The sequence below is a fragment of the Pimephales promelas genome, chromosome 6, assembly GCF_988280905.1.
Source record: "Pimephales promelas chromosome 6, fPimPro1.hap1.1, whole genome shotgun sequence".
Lineage (NCBI taxonomy): Eukaryota > Metazoa > Chordata > Actinopteri > Cypriniformes > Leuciscidae > Pimephales > Pimephales promelas.
The window spans coordinates 17478634-17498761 of NC_142774.1; the positions used below are offsets into that span (position 1 = coordinate 17478634).

The following is a 20128-nucleotide window of genomic DNA, read 5'->3' on the forward strand; positions in this document are numbered from 1 at the left end:
TGTGGGTCCCCATCGGTGGGAGCACACCCACCTAAGGAGTCCCAAAATCGGAGTGGGGCCCAAAATGGTGGGCCCCACTCCGATTTCAATTTAAATAAGCTCAGCAGCTTCCCCTGATGCTCCCATTGCTTTTTTTTCCATCTCTAAAAAGTGGCCCATAAGGTAGCAAAAAGTGGGTAATTGTGTGTAGGTGTGTATCGTCGAGCTTTTTTTTCACCGGAAGTCAGGTTTACACTTCCCGCGAAATCGAATACACACCGCGGGAATCTGAAACCTTTAGCCAATGAAATTACAGCACTGTACAATCAGCCGCGATTCCCGCGAAAGTAAGGAAAACTGCGGAAAGTGCACAAGTAACGTACGTAGAAGAAGAAGACGACTTCAAGGATAGAAGATTGAAGACAGAAGACGGGTTGGAAATCAGAACATTTTTACAAACACCGACCTCTGCATCCATCAGGTAAGCTAGGCATGGTTTTCATGGTGAGTTTATTTCGGCGTTATAGTTTATCGTGATGTTTGTGGCTGCAATTTAGCTAATGTTAGCGGCATAATATTACTATTAGCAGTTAGCTTAACCTAATAACATGTCACCACGGACATTACAGCGGGGCAGAGACGGGGTGGAGTGAAGTGTCGTTAAAAGTAGAGTTGGTTGTGAATTGTGAGGTTTTTATGGTGAGTTCATATTTTGGCGTTACATCGTGATGTTTGCTACCTCGTTTAGCTGCCATGTAGCTAACTTTAGCGACATAATATTAGCTGTTGGCATAATCTAATAACGTCACCACGGACATGACAGCGGGACAGAGACGGGGTGCAGTGAAATCGTGTCGTTAAAGGTAGAATCGGTTGTGAATTGTAAACAAGACAGGGCAGGACTCTCTAATGGAGGTTAGCCAGAAGCTAACGCAGGACTGAAGCTAATGTACGGTGCCGTTTTGGAATAACATCCTACCCGCAGGTGGTTCGTTAGAGCAGGACAGTTGAGAGAAAATATTATAATTTTTTTTTCCAAATTTACTTTGCAAAAGTTTTAGATTTGTAAGATTTTTTATGTTTTTTTAAAAGAAGTCTCTTCTGCTCACCAAGGCTGCTATTATTTGATAAAAAATAGTAATATTGTGAAATATTACAATTTAAAACAGCAGTTTTCTATGTGAATATATAGTCAAGTGTAATTTATTCCTGTGATCAAAGCTGAATTTACAGCATCATCAGCAACAGTTTTTTTTTTACATTTTTATTTCAGGATTCTTTGATGAATAGAAAGTGTAAATGAACAGAATTTATCTGAAATGGAAAGCTTTTGTAACATTAATCACTACCATTCAAAAGTTTGGGGTCAGTAAGAATTTATTTTTTTATTTTTGGGGGAAAGAAATGAGAAAATACTTGTGTTCATCAAGCATGAGTTAAATTGATCAAATGTTACAGTAAAGACATTTATAATGTTAGAAAAGATTATATTTTAAATAAATGCTGTTCTTTTGAACGTTCTGTTCATCATAGAATTTTGGGGTGAAATGGTACACGACTGTTTTCAACGTTGAAAATAATAATTTGTTTTTTGAGCATAAAATCAGCATATTAGAATGATTTCTGAAGGATCATGTGACACTGAAAACTGATGTGTAATCAAATCAGCAACAGTAATGATGTTGAAAATTCAGCTTTCAAATTACATTTTAAAATATATAAAAATAGAAAACAGTCATTTTAAATTGTCATAATATTTCACAATATTACCGTTTGTTTTTTTAATTTTCATCAAATAAAGCAGCCTTGGTGAGCAGAAGAGACTTCATTTAAAAACATAAAAAATCTTACTGATCTAAAACTTTTGACTGGTAGACAGTGTATATATATATATATATATATATATATATATATATATATATATATATATATATATATATATATATTTCACCAAGCTTTTTGTCTGGGTGGTACCGGCCTACCCTGGACCCCGTCCCCCCCATAACCATCCATGCGCGTATGTATGAGGAAGGATGTGATGCTGTCAGTCAATGGTCATGTGGCAACGCCGCCATGCTGCTGTACCAGAAGTTAAGTTTGACAGCCCTAGTTTAAATTGATTACTGAGTGTCTGTGCAGCATAACATGGTTATCATCTAACAAGTTAACTTCTCAGTTTCAACAGGCTCGGTCAGCTTTCATTGTGCATATTTCAGAATTTGCATATTTCATTAGCCCGTGTTTGATGTTAAACAATATGCATCCTGCAATAGCAAAGCTACACAGCTGTTGCAATGTTTGTATGAATGTCTGTTTATTTATTTATTTTTCACAATAGAATACCTTTTTGTGAGATTTGCCTTAACTAACTACGAATTACAATTATTTTCACAGAGCCATTATGTCCATAAGGAGGAGGAGGAAAAAGCCTATAGACGATGCAAAGACATACATTCTGTCTTGCACTGACAAGGATGGGTTTATGCCGAGATTCATTGACCATTACAAAGGTAAGTTGCAGAAGATTCATTGACACAACTTGTGCATTTCAGAAGCAAAAAAAGTATTGTTGTTGATGTAATGACCAGGTACAGTTTTTGCCTTTGTCAAAGACAGACAGTGATCGAAGTGAGTGTGATAATTTACAGCCCAGGCAAGATTGTCAGAGTGCTTTGTCAGAATATTCTACTGAAGTGCTGTGGTAGACTAGCTGCAGTTTAGAGTTTAAGGCAAATTTTCATCTTGATTGATCCCAAATGATAAAATGATTAGCACAGACACCTAATGTTAAGCCAGTGGGAAAGGTTGTAGGAACTGCGTCATTAAAAATGAATTTAATCCACTGGTCCCTGACAGTTTGGTCCGTTCTTAATCTGTGATCATTGTCTGCAGGTAATACACTGACTAGACGCAAGAACCTCATCCTCACTTTGAAAATACTGTAGTATCTCTTTTTGAGTCCCAGAATGAAATGTTTAATTATTATATATTATTGTAGGAAGAGGAGTGTTTGCCACACAACCCATTGAACCCGGGGACTTCGTGTTGGAGTACAGGGGTAAACTCCTCACACAGGAGGAAAGCAAGTCAAGAAAATACTCAGAGATTGAAAGCACATTTCTCTTTGACTTTCAGTGGCAGAATCATCACTTATGGTAAACATTGAAAGATGGATGTTTTTTTATTGATTTATAGAAATTACGAGTTAACTCTGAAACAAGGGTTTAATACTTGATGAATGAATTAAGCACAAATACTCTTAAATTCCTTTAAAAATAACTCTTTCAATAAAACTTTTAAAAAGATGTAAAACTGTTACCATTTTTCTGATACTTTTCAGCCTGGATGCATCGCAAGACGATTTTTCTCTAGGACGTTTGGTCAACGACAACCACCAAAATCCGAATTGCGTTATGAAAAAAATCATAGTTGACAACAAACCACATTTGTGCCTATTTTCTCTGAAGAAAATAGAAATAGGAGATGAAATTGATTACAACTATGGTGATTCAAAATGGCCTTGGCGCAGTAAGGTGAGTTGGTTAGATTAAGTTTAGAGTTTTCTTTTTTTTTTGCAAAAGCAAATTTTGTATTTCTCCAATATTAACCATGTGTCCAATATTACTCTTGACTGTCTATGGAAATGCATTTAATATTTGGTCTTTGATGTGTTTTTAAAATGAGTTCTTCTTTATCTGCAATCCAGTTGAAAAAAACCCAAGCTCCTGCTGCCGCAGTAGAGAATGAGACCAGCCCTGTTCTTCAGATGCTAAATGATGGACCAAACCCAGATCAGACCTGCTCAGAGGTAAAAGTACTTTCAAACACTTCATCTATGCTGACATGTATGTGGCGTTCTATTACTAAAGTGGACCAATGCTTATGTGGCTTTATATTGGCTGTTAAAGGCCAGGTAATGTCACACACACCGTCATGTTTCCAGTCATGTCCTTATGGGGTCCTTCCTTCCATCATACACTTGTTTCTCTAGTCTCTCCTTTACACACTCACATGTCTGTAGTCAGACCCTTGTGGGGCCCTTCCGTCCAGTTCTTACTGTAAGTGTTTCTAATGCACTATAGCAACACCTGACAAGACCTCAACTATGATTTTAACATTCATAATTGCATACTGTATCTGAGCTGTTAGATGTTTTAAAGAAATATTTTCATTTCATCCCCTGCAAACTCCTTGAATAGACGTGAGCTGCTTTTTAGTCCACAAAGTTCAGTGCTGTTTCACCATTAGATGACTGTATTAGCCTGTGAATGTCTCTTCATACAGTTCTGAGTCTCTGTCTGTCTATTTCAGGTGAAAGGCCTTCAGACTCCTGCTGCCACAGTAGAGAATGAGACCAGCCCTGTTCTTCAGATGCTAAATGATGGCCCAAACCCAGATCAGACCTGCTCAGAGGTAAAAGTACTTTCAAACACTTCATCTATGCTGACATGTATGTGGCGTTCTATTACTAAAGTGGACCAATGCTTATGTGGCTTTATATTGGCTGTTAAAGGCCAGGTAACGTCACACACACCGTCATGTTTCCAGTCATGTCCTTATGGGGTCCTTCCTTCCATCTTCCAAATACACTTGTTTCTCTAGTCTCTCCTTTACACACTCACATGTCTTTAGTCAGACCCTTGTGGGGCCCTTCCGTCCAGTTCTTACTGTAAGTGCTTTTAATGCACTATAGCAACACCTGACAAGACCTCAACTATGATTTTAACATTTATAATTGCATACTGTATCTGAGCTGTTAGATGTTTTAAGGAAATATTTTCATTTGATCCACTCTAAACTCCTGGAATAGACGTGAGCTGCTTTTTAGTTCACAAAGTTCAGTGCTGTTTCACCATTAGATGACTGTATTAGCCTGTGAATGTCTCTTCATACAGTTCTGAGTCTCTGTCTGTCTATTTCAGGTGAAAGGCCTTCAGACTCCTGCTGCCGCAGTAGAGAATGAGACCAGCCCTGTTCCTCAGATGCTAAATGATGGCCCAAACCCAGATCAGACCTGCTCACAGGTAAAAGTACTTTCAAACATTTCATCTATACTGACATGTATGTGGCGTTCTATTACTAAAGTGGACCAATGCTTATGTGGCTTTATATTGGCTGTTAAAGGCCAGGTAATGTCACACACACCGTCATGTTTCCAGTCATGTCCTTATGGGGTCCTTCCTTCCATCATACACTTGTTTCTCTAGTCTCTCCTTTACACACTCACATGTCTGTAGTCAGACCCTTGTGGGGCCCTTCCGTCCAGTTCTTACTGTAAGTGTTTCTAATGCACTATAGCAACACCTGACAAGACCTCAACTATGATTTTAACATTCATAATTGCATACTGTATCTGAGCTGTTAGATGTTTTAAGGAAATATTTTCATTTGATCCACTCTAAACTCCTGGAATAGACGTGAGCTGCTTTTTAGTCCACAAAGTTCAGTGCTGTTTCACCATTAGATGACTGTATTAGCCTGTGAATGTCTCTTCATACAGTTCTGAGTCTCTGTCTGTCTATTTCAGGTGAAAGGCCTTCAGACTCCTGCTGCCACAGTAGAGAATGAGACCAGCCCTGTTCTTCAGATGCTAAATGATGGCCCAAACCCAGATCAGACCTGCTCAGAGGTAAAAGTACTTTCAAACACTTCATCTATGCTGACATGTATGTGGCGTTCTATTACTAAAGTGGACCAATGCTTATGTGGCTTTATATTGGCTGTTAAAGGCCAGGTAACGTCACACACACCGTCATGTTTCCAGTCATGTCCTTATGGGGTCCTTCCTTCCATCTTCCAAATACACTTGTTTCTCTAGTCTCTCCTTTACACACTCACATGTCTTTAGTCAGACCCTTGTGGGGCCCTTTCGTCCAGTTCTTACTGTAAGTGCTTTTAATGCACTATAGCAACACCTGACAAGACCTCAACTATGATTTTAACATTTATAATTGCATACTGTATCTGAGCTGTTAGATGTTTTAAGGAAATATTTTCATTTGATCCACTCTAAACTCCTGGAATAGACGTGAGCTGCTTTTTAGTTCACAAAGTTCAGTGCTGTTTCACCATTAGATGACTGTATTAGCCTGTGAATGTCTCTTCATACAGTTCTGAGTCTCTGTCTGTCTATTTCAGGTGAAAGGCCTTCAGACTCCTGCTGCCGCAGTAGAGAATGAGACCAGCCCTGTTCCTCAGATGCTAAATGATGGCCCAAACCCAGATCAGACCTGCTCACAGGTAAAAGTACTTTCAAACACTTCATCTATGCTGACATGTATGTGGCGTTCTATTACTAAAGTGGACCAATGCTTATGTGGCTTTATATTGGCTGTTAAAGGCCAGGTAATGTCACACACACCGTCATGTTTCCAGTCATGTCCTTATGGGGTCCTTCCTTCCATCATACACTTGTTTCTCTAGTCTCTCCTTTACACACTCACATGTCTGTAGTCAGACCCTTGTGGGGCCCTTCCGTCCAGTTCTTACTGTAAGTGTTTCTAATGCACTATAGCAACACCTGACAAGACCTCAACTATGATTTTAACATTCATAATTGCATACTGTATCTGAGCTGTTAGATGTTTTAAGGAAATATTTTCATTTGATCCACTCTAAACTCCTGGAATAGACGTGAGCTGCTTTTTAGTCCACAAAGTTCAGTGCTGTTTCACCATTAGATGACTGTATTAGCCTGTGAATGTCTCTTCATACAGTTCTGAGTCTCTGTCTGTCTATTTCAGGTGAAAGGCCTTCAGACTCCTGCTGCCACAGTAGAGAATGAGACCAGCCCTGTTCTTCAGATGCTAAATGATGGCCCAAACCCAGATCAGACCTGCTCAGAGGTAAAAGTACTTTCAAACACTTCATCTATGCTGACATGTATGTGGCGTTCTATTACTAAAGTGGACCAATGCTTATGTGGCTTTATATTGGCTGTTAAAGGCCAGGTAACGTCACACACACCGTCATGTTTCCAGTCATGTCCTTATGGGGTCCTTCCTTCCATCTTCCAAATACACTTGTTTCTCTAGTCTCTCCTTTACACACTCACATGTCTTTAGTCAGACCCTTGTGGGGCCCTTCCGTCCAGTTCTTACTGTAAGTGCTTTTAATGCACTATAGCAACACCTGACAAGACCTCAACTATGATTTTAACATTTATAATTGCATACTGTATCTGAGCTGTTAGATGTTTTAAGGAAATATTTTCATTTGATCCACTCTAAACTCCTGGAATAGACGTGAGCTGCTTTTTAGTCCACAAAGTTCAGTGCTGTTTCACCATTAGATGACTGTATTAGCCTGTGAATGTCTCTTCATACAGTTCTGAGTCTCTTCTTGTCTGTCTATTTCAGGTGAAAGGCCTTCAGACTCCTGCTGCCGCAGTAGAGAATGAGACCAGCCCTGTTCCTCAGATGCTAAATGATGGCCCAAACCCAGATCAGACCTGCTCAGAGGTAAAAGTACTTTCAAACACTTCATCTATGCTGACATGTATGTGGTTGTGTTCTATTACTAAAGTGGACCAATGCTTATGTGGCTTTATATTGGCTGTTAAAGGCCAGGTAATGTCACACACACCGTCATGTTTCCAGTCATGTCCTTATGGGGTCCTTCCTTCCATCTTCCAAATACACTTGTTTCTCTAGTCTCTCCTTTACACACTCACATGTCTGTAGTCAGACCCTTGTGGGGCCCTTCCGTCCAGTTCTTACTGTAAGTGTTTCTAATGCACTATAGCAACACCTGACAAGACCTCAACTATGATTTTAACATTCATAATTGCATACTGTATCTGAGCTGTTAGATGTTTTAAAGAAATATTTTCATTTCATCCCCTGCAAACTCCTTGAATAGACGTGAGCTGCTTTTTAGTCCACAAAGTTCAGTGCTGTTTCACCATTAGATGACTGTATTAGCCTGTGAATGTCTCTTCATACAGTTCTGAGTCTCTTCTTGTCTGTCTATTTCAGGTGAAAGGCCTTCAGACTCCTGCTGCCGCAGTAGAGAATGAGACCAGCCCTGTTCCTCAGATGCTAAATGATGGACCAAACCCAGATCAGACCTGCTCAGAGGTAAAAGTACTTTCAAACACTTCATCTATGCTGACATGTATGTGGCGTTCTATTACTAAAGTGGACCAATGCTTATGTGGCTTTATATTGGCTGTTAACGGCCAGGTAACGTCACACACTTTGCATTAAAAGTGTCATAATTTACCGAATGACACTTAATGACAAAAGTCATAAACATTCATAAAGACTGCTTCATGTTCATGACAGGTGTTATGTCAAGTTTATGACAGTGTTATGTCAGTCTTATGCACACCATTTCAAATAAAGTGTTACCAACGTGGGGATCCAAATGGTCTTCCTCAGGCAACTGTATGATAGTATTGTAATACTTCAGTATAACTGTACTCTGATTTTAACATTTATAATTGTACACTGTCTAAAAGGGCTGGTGTTCACATTTCTGGATTTAGATTTTTAGTCAGACCATGCCATGTTTCTTTGGCCAACCTTTCTAATTCCATACTTAATACATTTTTGTTTATTTTTTAGGTATTTACTGTCCAAGGATTTTCACTGGTTGATTATCCAGATAGTGATGAAACTGATGAGGATGGTATGGAAAACGAACCTCCCACCCCACACCTGGATGTTCTTATAGGGCAGAATGATATTGGCCCAGATGTTTCAGATCATTTGTACAATTCAGATGAAACTGTTGTGAAAGAAACTTGTGATGAGGCTTCTTCAAGCAACCATTCCAACAATGAATCGGATGATGAACTTGTTCCACGGCTGAGACGCACAAAAAGCATTCTGGTATGCCCCGAAACACATTTTAACAATATAATTAACTTGCTTATGTGATAATTTTTGTGCCACTAGTAAGTGAATTTGAATTATTTTATATTTGAATGGGAATCATTCACTTTGAACCTGAATCGATTGTTTTGAACAATTGCTTTTAAAATCTGAATTTAAATGGACTCATTTGAAATTGAATCTATTGGACTGGCATAAACACCTGCAGGAGTGATGTCCAGTGATCAGCGCTCAGGTGTGTTTAAAAAAAAAAAAAAAAGATACAACGCGCCTAGTGGCCGGTCTCTGTTGCCAAAATCTGGTTGAGTCCTCCGCCTCACCTGGTGCATTAAATTATCAATTAAATAGAGTTCACCAACAATCGATCAGTAATCATTTATTAGAGAATTATTCTTTTCTGACTAATTGCTGATTTTTAATTGATAGGGAGACAATTGTGAGGTGAGGAAGACACTTTGGAAAATTATTGACTAATCTCTCCCTCTCTCTGGAGTAGTTCCATGTCTACAGGAATGACACTATATTATTATGATGAATCATTCTTGTGAAGTCATTAATTTTAACAATTAAATGGATGAAAACTGAAATGTTACTCTTTTTTTTTATATATATATATATTTTTGTCAACGTTTACTTCACCTGGAAGGCAGTTTGGACATGGGCCTCAGCAGGTTGATGGAGGGGTAATATTGGTCAATAATTTTCATAGGTGTCTAGCTCACCTGACAACCCCTGAATGGTCTCCCTATCAATTAAAAATACAGCAATCATACAACAAAACATCTCCATGTCTCCCTTTTTGCAGATGGATAGAGTACAAGATTTTACACACGGTCTCCATGATTCAAGTAGTGACAGTGCAGAGGAGACTCCTTTTTTTAATCCTGAAAGGGTTTCACAGAAGCTGAGAAGAAGGTCTTGCCGTCCCGTAAGTCTTTTTTTTTTTTTTTGGCTGGGGCTGGTCTAGGGCTGGGGCTGGGGCTAGGGATGGGGCTAGGGCTAGGGCTGGTCTAGGGCTGGAGCTAGGACTGGGGCTGGAGCTAGGGCTGGGGCTGGGGCTGGTCTAGGGCTGGGTTGGGCTGGGGCTAGGGCTGGTCTAGGGCTGGGTTGGGCTGGGGCTGGGCAGTTGCTCTTGCTAGTGAGTCTAATGGGGATTCTTCTAATTTAAAAATGTACTTGTATTGAAAATGGTCCATACAGATTTTTCTTCATTTAGTATCCTGACCCTGTTCAATCAGTATACTCAGGTTTTTATATGTAATTTTGAAAAAATAGGTATTAACAGATTTGTGTTTGTTTTTAAAGATTCAGATGAATCTCGTGGAATCAGATGACTCAAACTTAGGTAGCGAAGAGGAGTATATTCCAAATCCCAGGGATGAAAGCACAGAAAGTGATAGCAGTATGGAATTAACCCTGAAAAAGGAAAAAAAGAAGAAAGGTGCATCATCCGGTAAGAGCAAGTTTAAGCCCAGAGAAAGAAGTAGATCCTCCCGAGAGAGTGGAAGCGAGTCCTCCAGACAGAGCAAGTCTAAGTCCATGGAGAGTGGAAGTAGATCCGCCCGAGAGAGTGGAAGCGAGTCCTCCAGACAGAGCAAGTCTAAGCCCGGGGAAAGTGGAAGTAGATCCTCACGAAAGAGTGGAAGCGAGTCCTCCAGACAGAGCAAGTCTAAGCCCGGGGAAAGTGGAAGTAGATCCTCACGAAAGAGTGGAAGCGAGTCCTCCAGACAGAGCAAGTCTAAGTCCATGGAGAGTGGAAGTAGATCCGCCCGAGAGAGTGGAAGCGAGTCCTCCAGACAGAGCAAGTCTAAGTCCATGGAGAGTGGAAGTAGATCCTCACGAAAGAGTGGAAGCGAGTCCTCCAGACAGAGCAAGTCTAAGCCCGGGGAAAGTGGAAGTAGATCCTCACGAAAGAGTGGAAGCGAGTCCTCCAGACAGAGCAAGTCTAAGTCCATGGAGAGTGGAAGTAGATCCTCCCGAGAGAGTGGAAGCGAGTCCTCCAGATAGAGCAAGTCTAAGTCCATGGAGAGTGGAAGTAGATCCTCCCGAGAGAGTGGAAGCGAGTCCTCTAGTCATAGCCAATTTGACTTTAGCCAGAGAAGACTTTTGGAAAGATGTCATGATCCCACACAAAGATTTCCAAATAGCAGAGTTGATGGGAATGAAAAGGAAATCGCAACATTTTCTGAAAACAGTGTTTCAGTGCCCCTGGAAGAAGAGCAGTACATGATTGTCAGTCCAACTTTAAAGAAAGATGACGGATCCAGAAGCTATAACAAGAAACATTTCTGCTTTTATTGCAAGAAGTTTGTCCAGAAAATGTCAAGACACTTATGGCGTAAACACCAAGATGAATCGGATGTTGCGAAAGCATTCAGTTTACCAAAAAACTCAAAGGAAAGAAAACTACAATTGGACTACATACGAAATAAGGGAAACTTCGAGCACAACAGTCATGTTTTGGAAAAAAAAAAAGGAAAACTAATCCCATGTAAACAACCAGTAAAAAAGTCAGACGGACATAAATTTGCACATTGCATTCATTGCTATGGGCTGTTCTCAAGAAGAGCGATGTGGCGGCATTTCAAGGTCTGCAGCTTCAAACCCAAAAATGCTAAACCTGGTAAAAATAGAGTTCAGGCATTATGTGCTTTCGCTGAACCTTCTCCATCAGAATATACAGATGCGTATTGGAAGTTCTTGAGTGTAATGATTCAGGACGAGATCACAGTTGCAATTAAAGGAGACAACTGCATCCTCAATTATGGGTTCAGGTTGTTCAAAAAGAATGAGAAGATAGTCAGTCAACACCAGTATATACGCCAAAAACTGCGAGAACTTGGCAGGCTTTTATTGGAAGCTAACAAAATCACACGTGTGAGGACCATTCAAGAACTCATCAAACCTGAACAGTACTCACAGGTTGTCAGAGCTGCAAAGAACCTATCTGGATTCAGTGAGGAAACTGGGATATACCAATGTCCATCTCTTGCACGCAAGGTAGGACACAGCCTGCATTCGTTGGCTATGTTTATCAAGTCCGAAGGACTGAAAAAGAGAGATAAGGAAACCATTAAAGATGCTGAGGAGTTCGCACAGTTGTATTTAGAGAGTTGGAGGTTTGATATTGCAGGCCAGGCATTAACCCAGCTTAACCGGGCCAAATGGAAGCACCGCAACTTTTACCTCTTACACAAGATATCCAAAAGCTACATTGCTATCTAGAAGAAAAACAGCAGCAACATCTCAAAGATTTAAAAGAACATCGTTCATCCACAAATTGGAAGGAACTTGCAAAAGTAACGTTGACTCAAGTTATGCTTTTTAATCGGCGGAGAGCAGGTGAAGTGTCCCGAATGCACCTGTCTGCATACTTATCGAAAGACACATCAGAGGAACAGGGAGATGTAAATTTGGCCCTCACACCGCTTGAGCAGAAGCTCTGCAGGCATTTCGTGCGAATAGCAATTGTTGGAAAAAGAGGAAGGAAGGTTCCAGTTCTTCTAACCCCATTAATGAGAGAATCACTTGATGCTCTTACTGAGTGCAGAGAAGTATGTGGGGTGCTGAAGGACAATGAATATCTGTTTGCATTGCCACAATCTGCCCATTACCTCAGGGCTTGTGACTGCATGAGGCAATTTGTCAGTGAATGCGGTGACATAAAAAATCCTCAAGCGCTAAAATCAATTCAACTGAGGAAACATATTGCTACCCTGTCTACTGTTTTGAACCTCAAAACCACCGAGCTCGACCAGTTGGCAGACTTCCTCGGTCATAATATCGCTGTTCACAGGAAACACTACAGGCTCCCAGAAAGCACCCTCCAATTAGCCAAAGTGAGTAAAGTCCTCCTCGCAATGGAACAAGGACGCCTAGGAGATTACAAAGGAAAGAGCCTCGATGAAATACAAGTCGATGTGAATGGTAATTAACTTTATATTCCTGAAGGCACAATATATGACATTTAGTCTTCCGCATTCAGAAAACAACTATTTGCAATGTAAAGCATAGGGCAGTAATAGTGACGGGATGAGAGATAATACTACTGTTGTATACTCTTGCAGATTGCCCATAGTTTCAGCTTTCCAATCTCAATTTTTTATCAATTATCATTTTAGAGACCATTGACATGGAGGGACCTTTAGCTGAGGATATTGAAGGTATGTGTATACGATGTTCCTAAATTGATTCTAAATGATCCGTTTTAGATATTTTGTGTATTCATGAGTTATTTCCCTCTCCAGATGTCGGTATGCTAAGAGATGATGGGTCAGACGATGAGCTCATATCATCCATGCAAGAATGTACCTCCACATCACAAAGTCAAAACCAGAGAGTGTCTTCAACCGGTGAGCTTGAACGCAATTCTTACCTTTCCTTTCTTGCATTTCACACGGCACTTGGCAAAAAATTGAACATCAACAACTCCATCTCCCTTCTTTGTCCTACCCACCTCTTTCTCCTGCAACTCTGTCAGGAGACCTGTCTGATGCAGAGGCTGCACAATCAGTCAAACACAACCCCAGTTTTAAAACTGAACACTGCTTCAGTACTGCCTGAAATTACAAGTAGCATTTCATTTTGTGGTTAGCGTGAACCCACCTATTGCTTATAGGTTGCTCTAATCTTTTGGCACGGACTTCATACAGGGATAGCACAGCTACTCCAACACGTCCCTGTCACTACAGAACATCTGAAATGAGCTGGATAAGGTGATGCAGGACAATTCCCTGAGCACATTATCCAAGTCTGGTTCATGGCAGCAAACAGACTCCACGGTTGATCGCAGTGACTGCACTTGCACTGCAAAGGATTGCCGACCCTCTCCTCCGGAGCCACTGCAGCTCCCTCAACTTCTGCAAAAACGGGTCTCTCAACTCTCCTCCTCATCACTGGCTCAAACGCACATGCCATCGGGTTAGATGACATCAAATAAACTCGTACAGCCGTGTCGTCTTGACATGTTACCTCCTCATCTGCGTACTCGTACTCGACTCGCTGTAACTGTGTACTCGTACATAGTTGAGGAGGACAAATGTTTGAGTAGCCGTGCAATCCCTGCGTGAAGTCTGCGCCGTGAGATTGGAGCAACCTATAAACAGTAGGTGAGGGCACACTAACCTAAACGTTAATGCTACTTGTGATGGTAACTACAGTCGCTCTCTGTCTGATGAAATCAGTTCATCTTATATTGTCCAACATACAATCTTTACAGCGCGCAGCTACTTCAGCACTAGTGGACTGCGTGGGAACGGTCTGTCGTCCTTATACTATATGAGGAAATGTACTGCTTGAGGGCCACTATCCTTTAGGTCCTTTTATGTTTCCCTGCTGCTACACACCTGATTCATTTTGCAGAGCTTGGCAACAAGCTGTTTGATTTATTTAATTTGAATCAGGTGTGTTGAAGCAGGGAAACATCTCAGACCTGCAGAATAGTGGCCCTTGAGGACTGGAGTTGCTCATCCCTAACATGAAAACTAATATTTTCACGTCACTAGTCACTTGAGAAGAATTTAGGACGATAGGAGATGGGATGAAATAAACAGTGTCTCTGTAAGGGACACAAATCCCATATACTGACTTCTTGTTAAGTGCCTCGAGACGACATCTGTTGTGAATCGGGGCTATATAAATAAACTGAATTATTTTATAAAATAACACAACCACTGTACTGACGGCTATTACGTATTTCATGTTGTGTATACTACAATAAAGTTATTTCTTTGTCCAGATGTCAGTATGCCAAGAGAAGAGGGGTCAGAAGATGAGGTCAGCGTGTCATCCCTGCAAGAATGTCCCTCCACATCACAAGTCCAAAACCGGAGTGTGTCTGCAAAAAAGAGAGGTAAGCTTTGGGGCTTGCTCTCTCTTTTGGGCCAGAGTTGCTCATTTATTTTTTAAGGTCTTTTACTTTGCTTCCTTGACTCAACACTTTAAATATTTAAATATTTTTAATATCCCTCCTTACTGTCCGGTGCCAGGGTTGGGGAAAGACTGCCATTATCACCTTTATATCAATAAGAAGTCTGTTATATTAAAGAAAAAAAAATCTTTAACACTTTATGGAGTTATTCAGGAAAAATGCTTGTATTTCCTCCAACGACAGAGGTATACAGTGACCAGTTGAAAAACTCCAACAACCTCCGATCACCTTAAATACCTCCTAACTGCTAGTGTTCCTTCATCCAAGTCTCAAACCAGTGTATAAAATGAATAATAATCTCAGTCATGTTATTATGAAGAGTTGTTTATTCCAACAAATAAGAACTTTATTTATTTACATTGTTAACAGTGCAACGTCTGCAGTGTTCTCTCTTCTCTATAGTGGTAATCCCAGAAACGGTTCCTGTCCTCTGAAAAACAGAGGCGGACATCACACTTGCTGCTTTGGGTATTGGTGTACCCTTTACTGCAACATCTGCAGAGCCCTCTCTTTGTCTTCAGGGGGAAATGTCCAGTTTGGTCCATGCGCACGTCCATGGGCGGTGGTTTGCGTGACTTTTTAGAAGAGGGAGCCTTTGGACTTCCATCATCCATGTGTGGTCTCTTTCCACCATTCAGAGGGCTCCTATCTCTGGGCTCTTGTTGGCTGAAAATGGCCGTCCTCTCTTTGGCGTTTTCAGTGTTCTGTCCACCAGATTAGAATCTAAAGAACAAATGTCTCAATTTATGTACATCTCAAATACCAGTCTGATTTTTCACGAACAAGGTAAATAGCACAAATAGATCATTACCGCAATGAGAGAGGAAGCCAGCTGTGCTTGGAACTTTCTCATGTTCAGTATCTCCCTCTTTGGCATCCTGAGAGCATAGGCTGTGCTGCTTGTAGAGGAGCCAGGCGATGACCACAGTAAGGGTGATTGTGTGCCAGAAGATGCACATGTACCACCACCAGGATTTCAGTGCATACTTGTGATTTGCTGTAATTGAGTCCAACAGATCCACACCTCCCATGTATTTATTGTAGATGCCCACAATGGAAGCCTTTCTAACGTCAATGTAGGTTTTGGCGGCTTTGTCCCAGTCTTGAATCTCCTGAACAGGTCCTGGTCCAGCGAAGGATGACACAAGTGTCACCGCCCTGTTGTCGTACCATTTGACAGCACAGATGTTGTTTCCCCACCACTCTGTGGTCAAAGATTCCTCTGCCCTTCTTCTTCAAGCTCTTCGCATGTAAAGATTACTGTTCGGTAGATGCATTTGCCTGGCTGTTCACACATAATGCATTCCTTCCTCAAGGAGCTTCACTACCAGTGGAATGGAGGTGAAGTGGTTGTCTGCCTAGATCTTGTTGTGTTGACCCTTTGGAAATGTGGAGGCAAGCTTCATTACAACACCACCTGACAATCCAAGTTTAGATTTGACTCGTACTTCATTGTTGCTCCCTTGGTTAACATCAAAGTCAAGCATCATGCTAGAGATTTCAGCTTTCACCCATACTTCAAAGCCCCATGAGCGTAGATTACCTTGCATATACTTCTTGATGCCGCTGAACTTCCTGTTGAAGGGGATCATCATCTTGTCCATGGAATGTGCTTTTCTGGTACCATCTGCAGGCAGTTTTGAATCAAGCTGTGGTCTGAGTTTCCAGAGTTTGTCCCTCTTGTCAGTCTCTGGCAAGGTTAAATTGTTTACAAAATGTAATGTTCCATCCTCAGGTACATGCCCAATGCTGCCTGTATTTCTTTTGTATTAGTGTTGACTGATCTTTCGTCATTTTGAAAGCTGTACTCATTCGTATTTGTTGCCAGAGCTTGAACCAAATCTTCTGACACAAACTTTTGGATTACATTGTGCACATTGTACCGAGGATTTCTCCTTTGCTGGTGGCATTCTGAAAAGAAATAGATAAAATTGAAACAAATGTACATTTGTATATACAAATAGCACACATGCCTCATTATGACGTGTTCACACTTTGGACTAAAGCAGCCTATTCACACATCTCACCGGTCACATTATACCTAATGGCTCACCTATAGTAGACTGTGATTGTAATCCTTACAGGAATGCATTCACCGTCCAGTTTACAACAAAATCTAACAGTGATGAACATTTACACCTGTGTCAGAACAAAGCACCGCTTGGAGGATTGGCCAGGTGTCTCTTACATAAGAGGACATCTTGGGTCTCAATGGGTCAGACCTGGTTAAATAAAGGTTATTGGCCTAATGATAATAAGCACTTTGACTATAAATTGATGAGAACATTTTGTACACACAGAATTTCTGAATTTCTTTGTTAGGTTTCGTTGTCAATTTGCAATGTATAATCGTTAGGCAATCTTAACATACATTGATTCTCGTGGAAAAGTGAAAATTGCAGGTTATGATTCCTTTAAATACAGGGCAATTACGACTGCCACTCTCATCCAACATTGTAATTTCTTATAAATTATTGTAAAATTGTAAAATTATTTATAAAACAAGCTCAAAAATGTACAAAATGTAGGGCATATTTTCAACATTTACTGTAAATGTCCTTGCTCTAGACACTGTAATAAACACAGAAAAACATATTCCAAGCATTTTACTTACTTGAAGATGAATCCAGTCCAGTAATTCAAAGGCATGTTGCTTGATCAGAAAGTTGTTGGATGTGTCATTTCTTGACTTAAGGGTGGGCTTTGTACACAAATCCTGGATTCAATTACGTGGTGGGAATAAAATGTAGGACCCACAGATCATATTGATGTGGAAAACAAACAATTAAAAAAGACAAAGCGGGTTTTGGGGAATAACCACAATTGATGTAATTCTGAAACAGTGGGTCTTACAGGGTTAAGTAAGATAAAAATTTATTTATAAAAGAAAACCTACAATGTTTTGTGTTTTTGCCTACATAGGAAAACAAACGGCCGTCAAAAGAAGCTGGACCCCAGACGAGTGTGCTGCCGTGGACACACATTTGAGGAGATTTATTGTAATGAATCAAGTTCCTGGGAAAGAAGAATGTCAGCGCTGCATTACTGCAGAACCTCAAGCTCTCAGAAATAGAGACTGGAAAGCAGTTAAATATTATGTCAAAAATCGCATTACAGCCCTGAGAAGAAAAGTCTAGTGTGAAAAGCACTGGAACTGAGGTAAAACCAAAAGATTTGAGGTAGGATCTTAAAATTTTAGTCTTTGGTTGTGTTCTGTTGTAACCTTGTTGTAGGGGTTTGCTCAGGTTTTATGGGTGTCCAGTGGCCTTCAAATTTTCATTTTTTTTTTTAACACATTTCACAGTTCTTCACAGCACTTATTTAATTTTATTTTTGAATAGATGGATGGATGGATGTTGGATGGATTTTTGAGAGATGGGTGGATGTAGGATAGATGATGCCTGGATGAATGTTGGATGGATGTAGAGTAGATGTTGGATGGATGAATGTTGGATGGATGTAGGATAGATGTTGGATGGATGAATGTTGGATGGATGTAGGATACATGATCGCTGGATGAATGTTGGATGGATGTAGGGTAGATGTTGGATGGATGAATGTTGGATGGATGTAGGGTGGATATTAGATGGATGGATGAATTTTTGGGGCTTGAATCAAGAATCAATGAATCAAGTTCCTGGAAAAGAAGAATGTCAGCGCTGCATTACTGCAGAACCTCAAGCTCTCAGAAATAGAGACTGGAAAGCAGTTAAATATATGTTAAAAATCACATTACAGCCCTGAGAAGAAAAGTCTACTGTGAAAAGCACTGGAACTGAGGTAATGAATGTTGGATGGATGTAGGATAGATGTTGGAAGGATGGATGTAGGGTAGATGTTGGAAGGATGGATGTAGGGTAGATGTTGGAAGGATGGATGTAAGGTAGATGTTGGAAGGATGGATGTAGGGTAGATGTTGGAAGGATGGATGTAGGGTAGATGTTGGAAGGATGGATGTAGGGTAGATGTTGGAAGGATGGATGTAGGGTAGATGTTGGAAGGATGGATGTAGGGTAGATGTTGGAAGGATGGATGTAGGGTAGATGTTGGAAGGATGGATGTAGGGTAGATGTTGGAAGGATGGATGTAGGGTAGATGTTGGAAGGATGGATGTAGGGTAGATGTTGGAAGGATGGATGTAGGGTAGATGTTGGAAGGATGGATGTAGGGTAGATGTTGGAAGGATGGATGTAGGGTAGATGTTGGAAGGATGGATGTAGGGTAGATGTTGGAAGGATGGATGTAGGGTAGATGTTGGAAGGATGGATGTAGGGTAGATGTTGGAAGGATGGATGTAGGGTAGATGTTGGAAGGATGGATGTAGGGTAGATGTTGGATGGATGAATAAAGGGTAGATGTTGGATGGATGGATGTAGGGTAGATGTTGGATATATGGATGGATGTTGGATGGATATTGATTTATTCTTGTTTATTTTAATATCTTTTTTTAATTTATTTTAGGGCCTGAACACTGAAAGTGTGTTGGGAATATGTTAAATATTTCACATTTCAAGGATTTTTCATTTCTTTAAATATCTGTGTATCATGATTTCAAAATTTGTTAAAACTTTCTAAAATGTAATTTGTTTGTTGTTTAAAAACTAAAATTTGTTTTAATCATTTCATAAAAAGTTGGACTGACAACTGTGTGGCATAAACTGTCATTAAAATAAAACTGGTCATTTCAGTTGTCATAAAACTGTCTTTAAAGTCGTATGTCTTGTTATCTGTAAAGGCAGATGGAAAGTTTCACATATATACATAATTACTATAATTACTCATTTTAATTATTATAATTACTCATTACAAAACTATTTTAGTCCAAAATAAGGAAACTGGGAGTAATAATAAAGGCTGGTGTCAGCAGCTGCAGATAGTGACCTTGGGCCCCATTAACATATAAAAACTTGGTATGTATGTGTGTATGTGGGCAGACCCCACAAGTCGGCAATCCTAGAAACGGGGCCCACAAGGGGCCAAATACCTTTTTGGACAAAACTTTAGAAATTTGTCAAATTGAAGTGATATTAATGATTTAGATTTTTTTTTAGATCTAATGTTATTTTTTACAGCAGTGTAGGACCACTGCAAAGGGTGGATCCCACAACGCATAAAAAAACTTGTGGGCCCCATTAGGGGGCCTGCGTCAGAATGTGTGTGTGTGTGTGTGTGTGTGTGTGTGTGTGTGTGGGAGGGGGGGTTTAAGCTCTTTTTAATAAAATGAAATAAAGTATAATATGTCTGAGTCTGTGATGTGTGAGTGATAGATCACCTCACAGTCAATAACACGGGCATAAGGAGTTAAAGAAGGGCAATGCAAGGTGCAAAATGACACACTGAGGATACAATCTTTCCCACACTGAACATCCTTGCCCAGACACTG

General features: G+C 40.3%; 1 protein-coding gene and 1 pseudogene across 2 annotated transcripts; both read left to right on the plus strand.

Annotated features, from left to right (window-relative positions):
* Positions 1–409: 409 nt before the first annotated feature.
* Positions 410–10846, plus strand: LOC148978522 (uncharacterized). The gene is made up of 10 exons (XM_089132196.1): positions 410–460; positions 2374–2489; positions 2978–3134; positions 3320–3512; positions 3686–3787; positions 4902–5003; positions 6118–6219; positions 8547–8813; positions 9622–9744; positions 10122–10846. Exons 2-10 carry the CDS (start codon positions 2381–2383, stop codon positions 10821–10823), a joined length of 1857 nt encoding a protein of 618 aa, XP_088988322.1. The 5' UTR covers positions 410–460; positions 2374–2380; the 3' UTR covers positions 10824–10846.
* Positions 10847–11452: 606 nt separating this feature from the next.
* LOC148978523 (uncharacterized) lies at positions 11453–19449 on the plus strand (annotated as a pseudogene). Its single transcript, XR_016168839.1, has 5 exons — positions 11453–12743; positions 12938–12979; positions 13064–13168; positions 14554–14667; positions 17668–19449. The product of XR_016168839.1 is annotated as an uncharacterized LOC148978523 (transcript).
* The last annotated feature ends 679 nt before the right edge of the window (positions 19450–20128 follow it).

Excerpts from the sequence above, each read along its gene's own strand:
- LOC148978522 (XM_089132196.1), top strand. The coding sequence starts at position 2,381 with ATGTCCATAAGGAGGAGGAGGAAAAAGCCTATAGACGATGCAAAGACA. Across the intron at positions 3,788-4,901 it reads CAGATCAGACCTGCTCAGAG|GTGAAAGGCCTTCAGACTCC; the intron begins GTAAAAGTACTT and ends TGTCTATTTCAG. Across the intron at positions 6,220-8,546 it reads CAGATCAGACCTGCTCACAG|GTATTTACTGTCCAAGGATT; the intron begins GTAAAAGTACTT and ends TTTATTTTTTAG.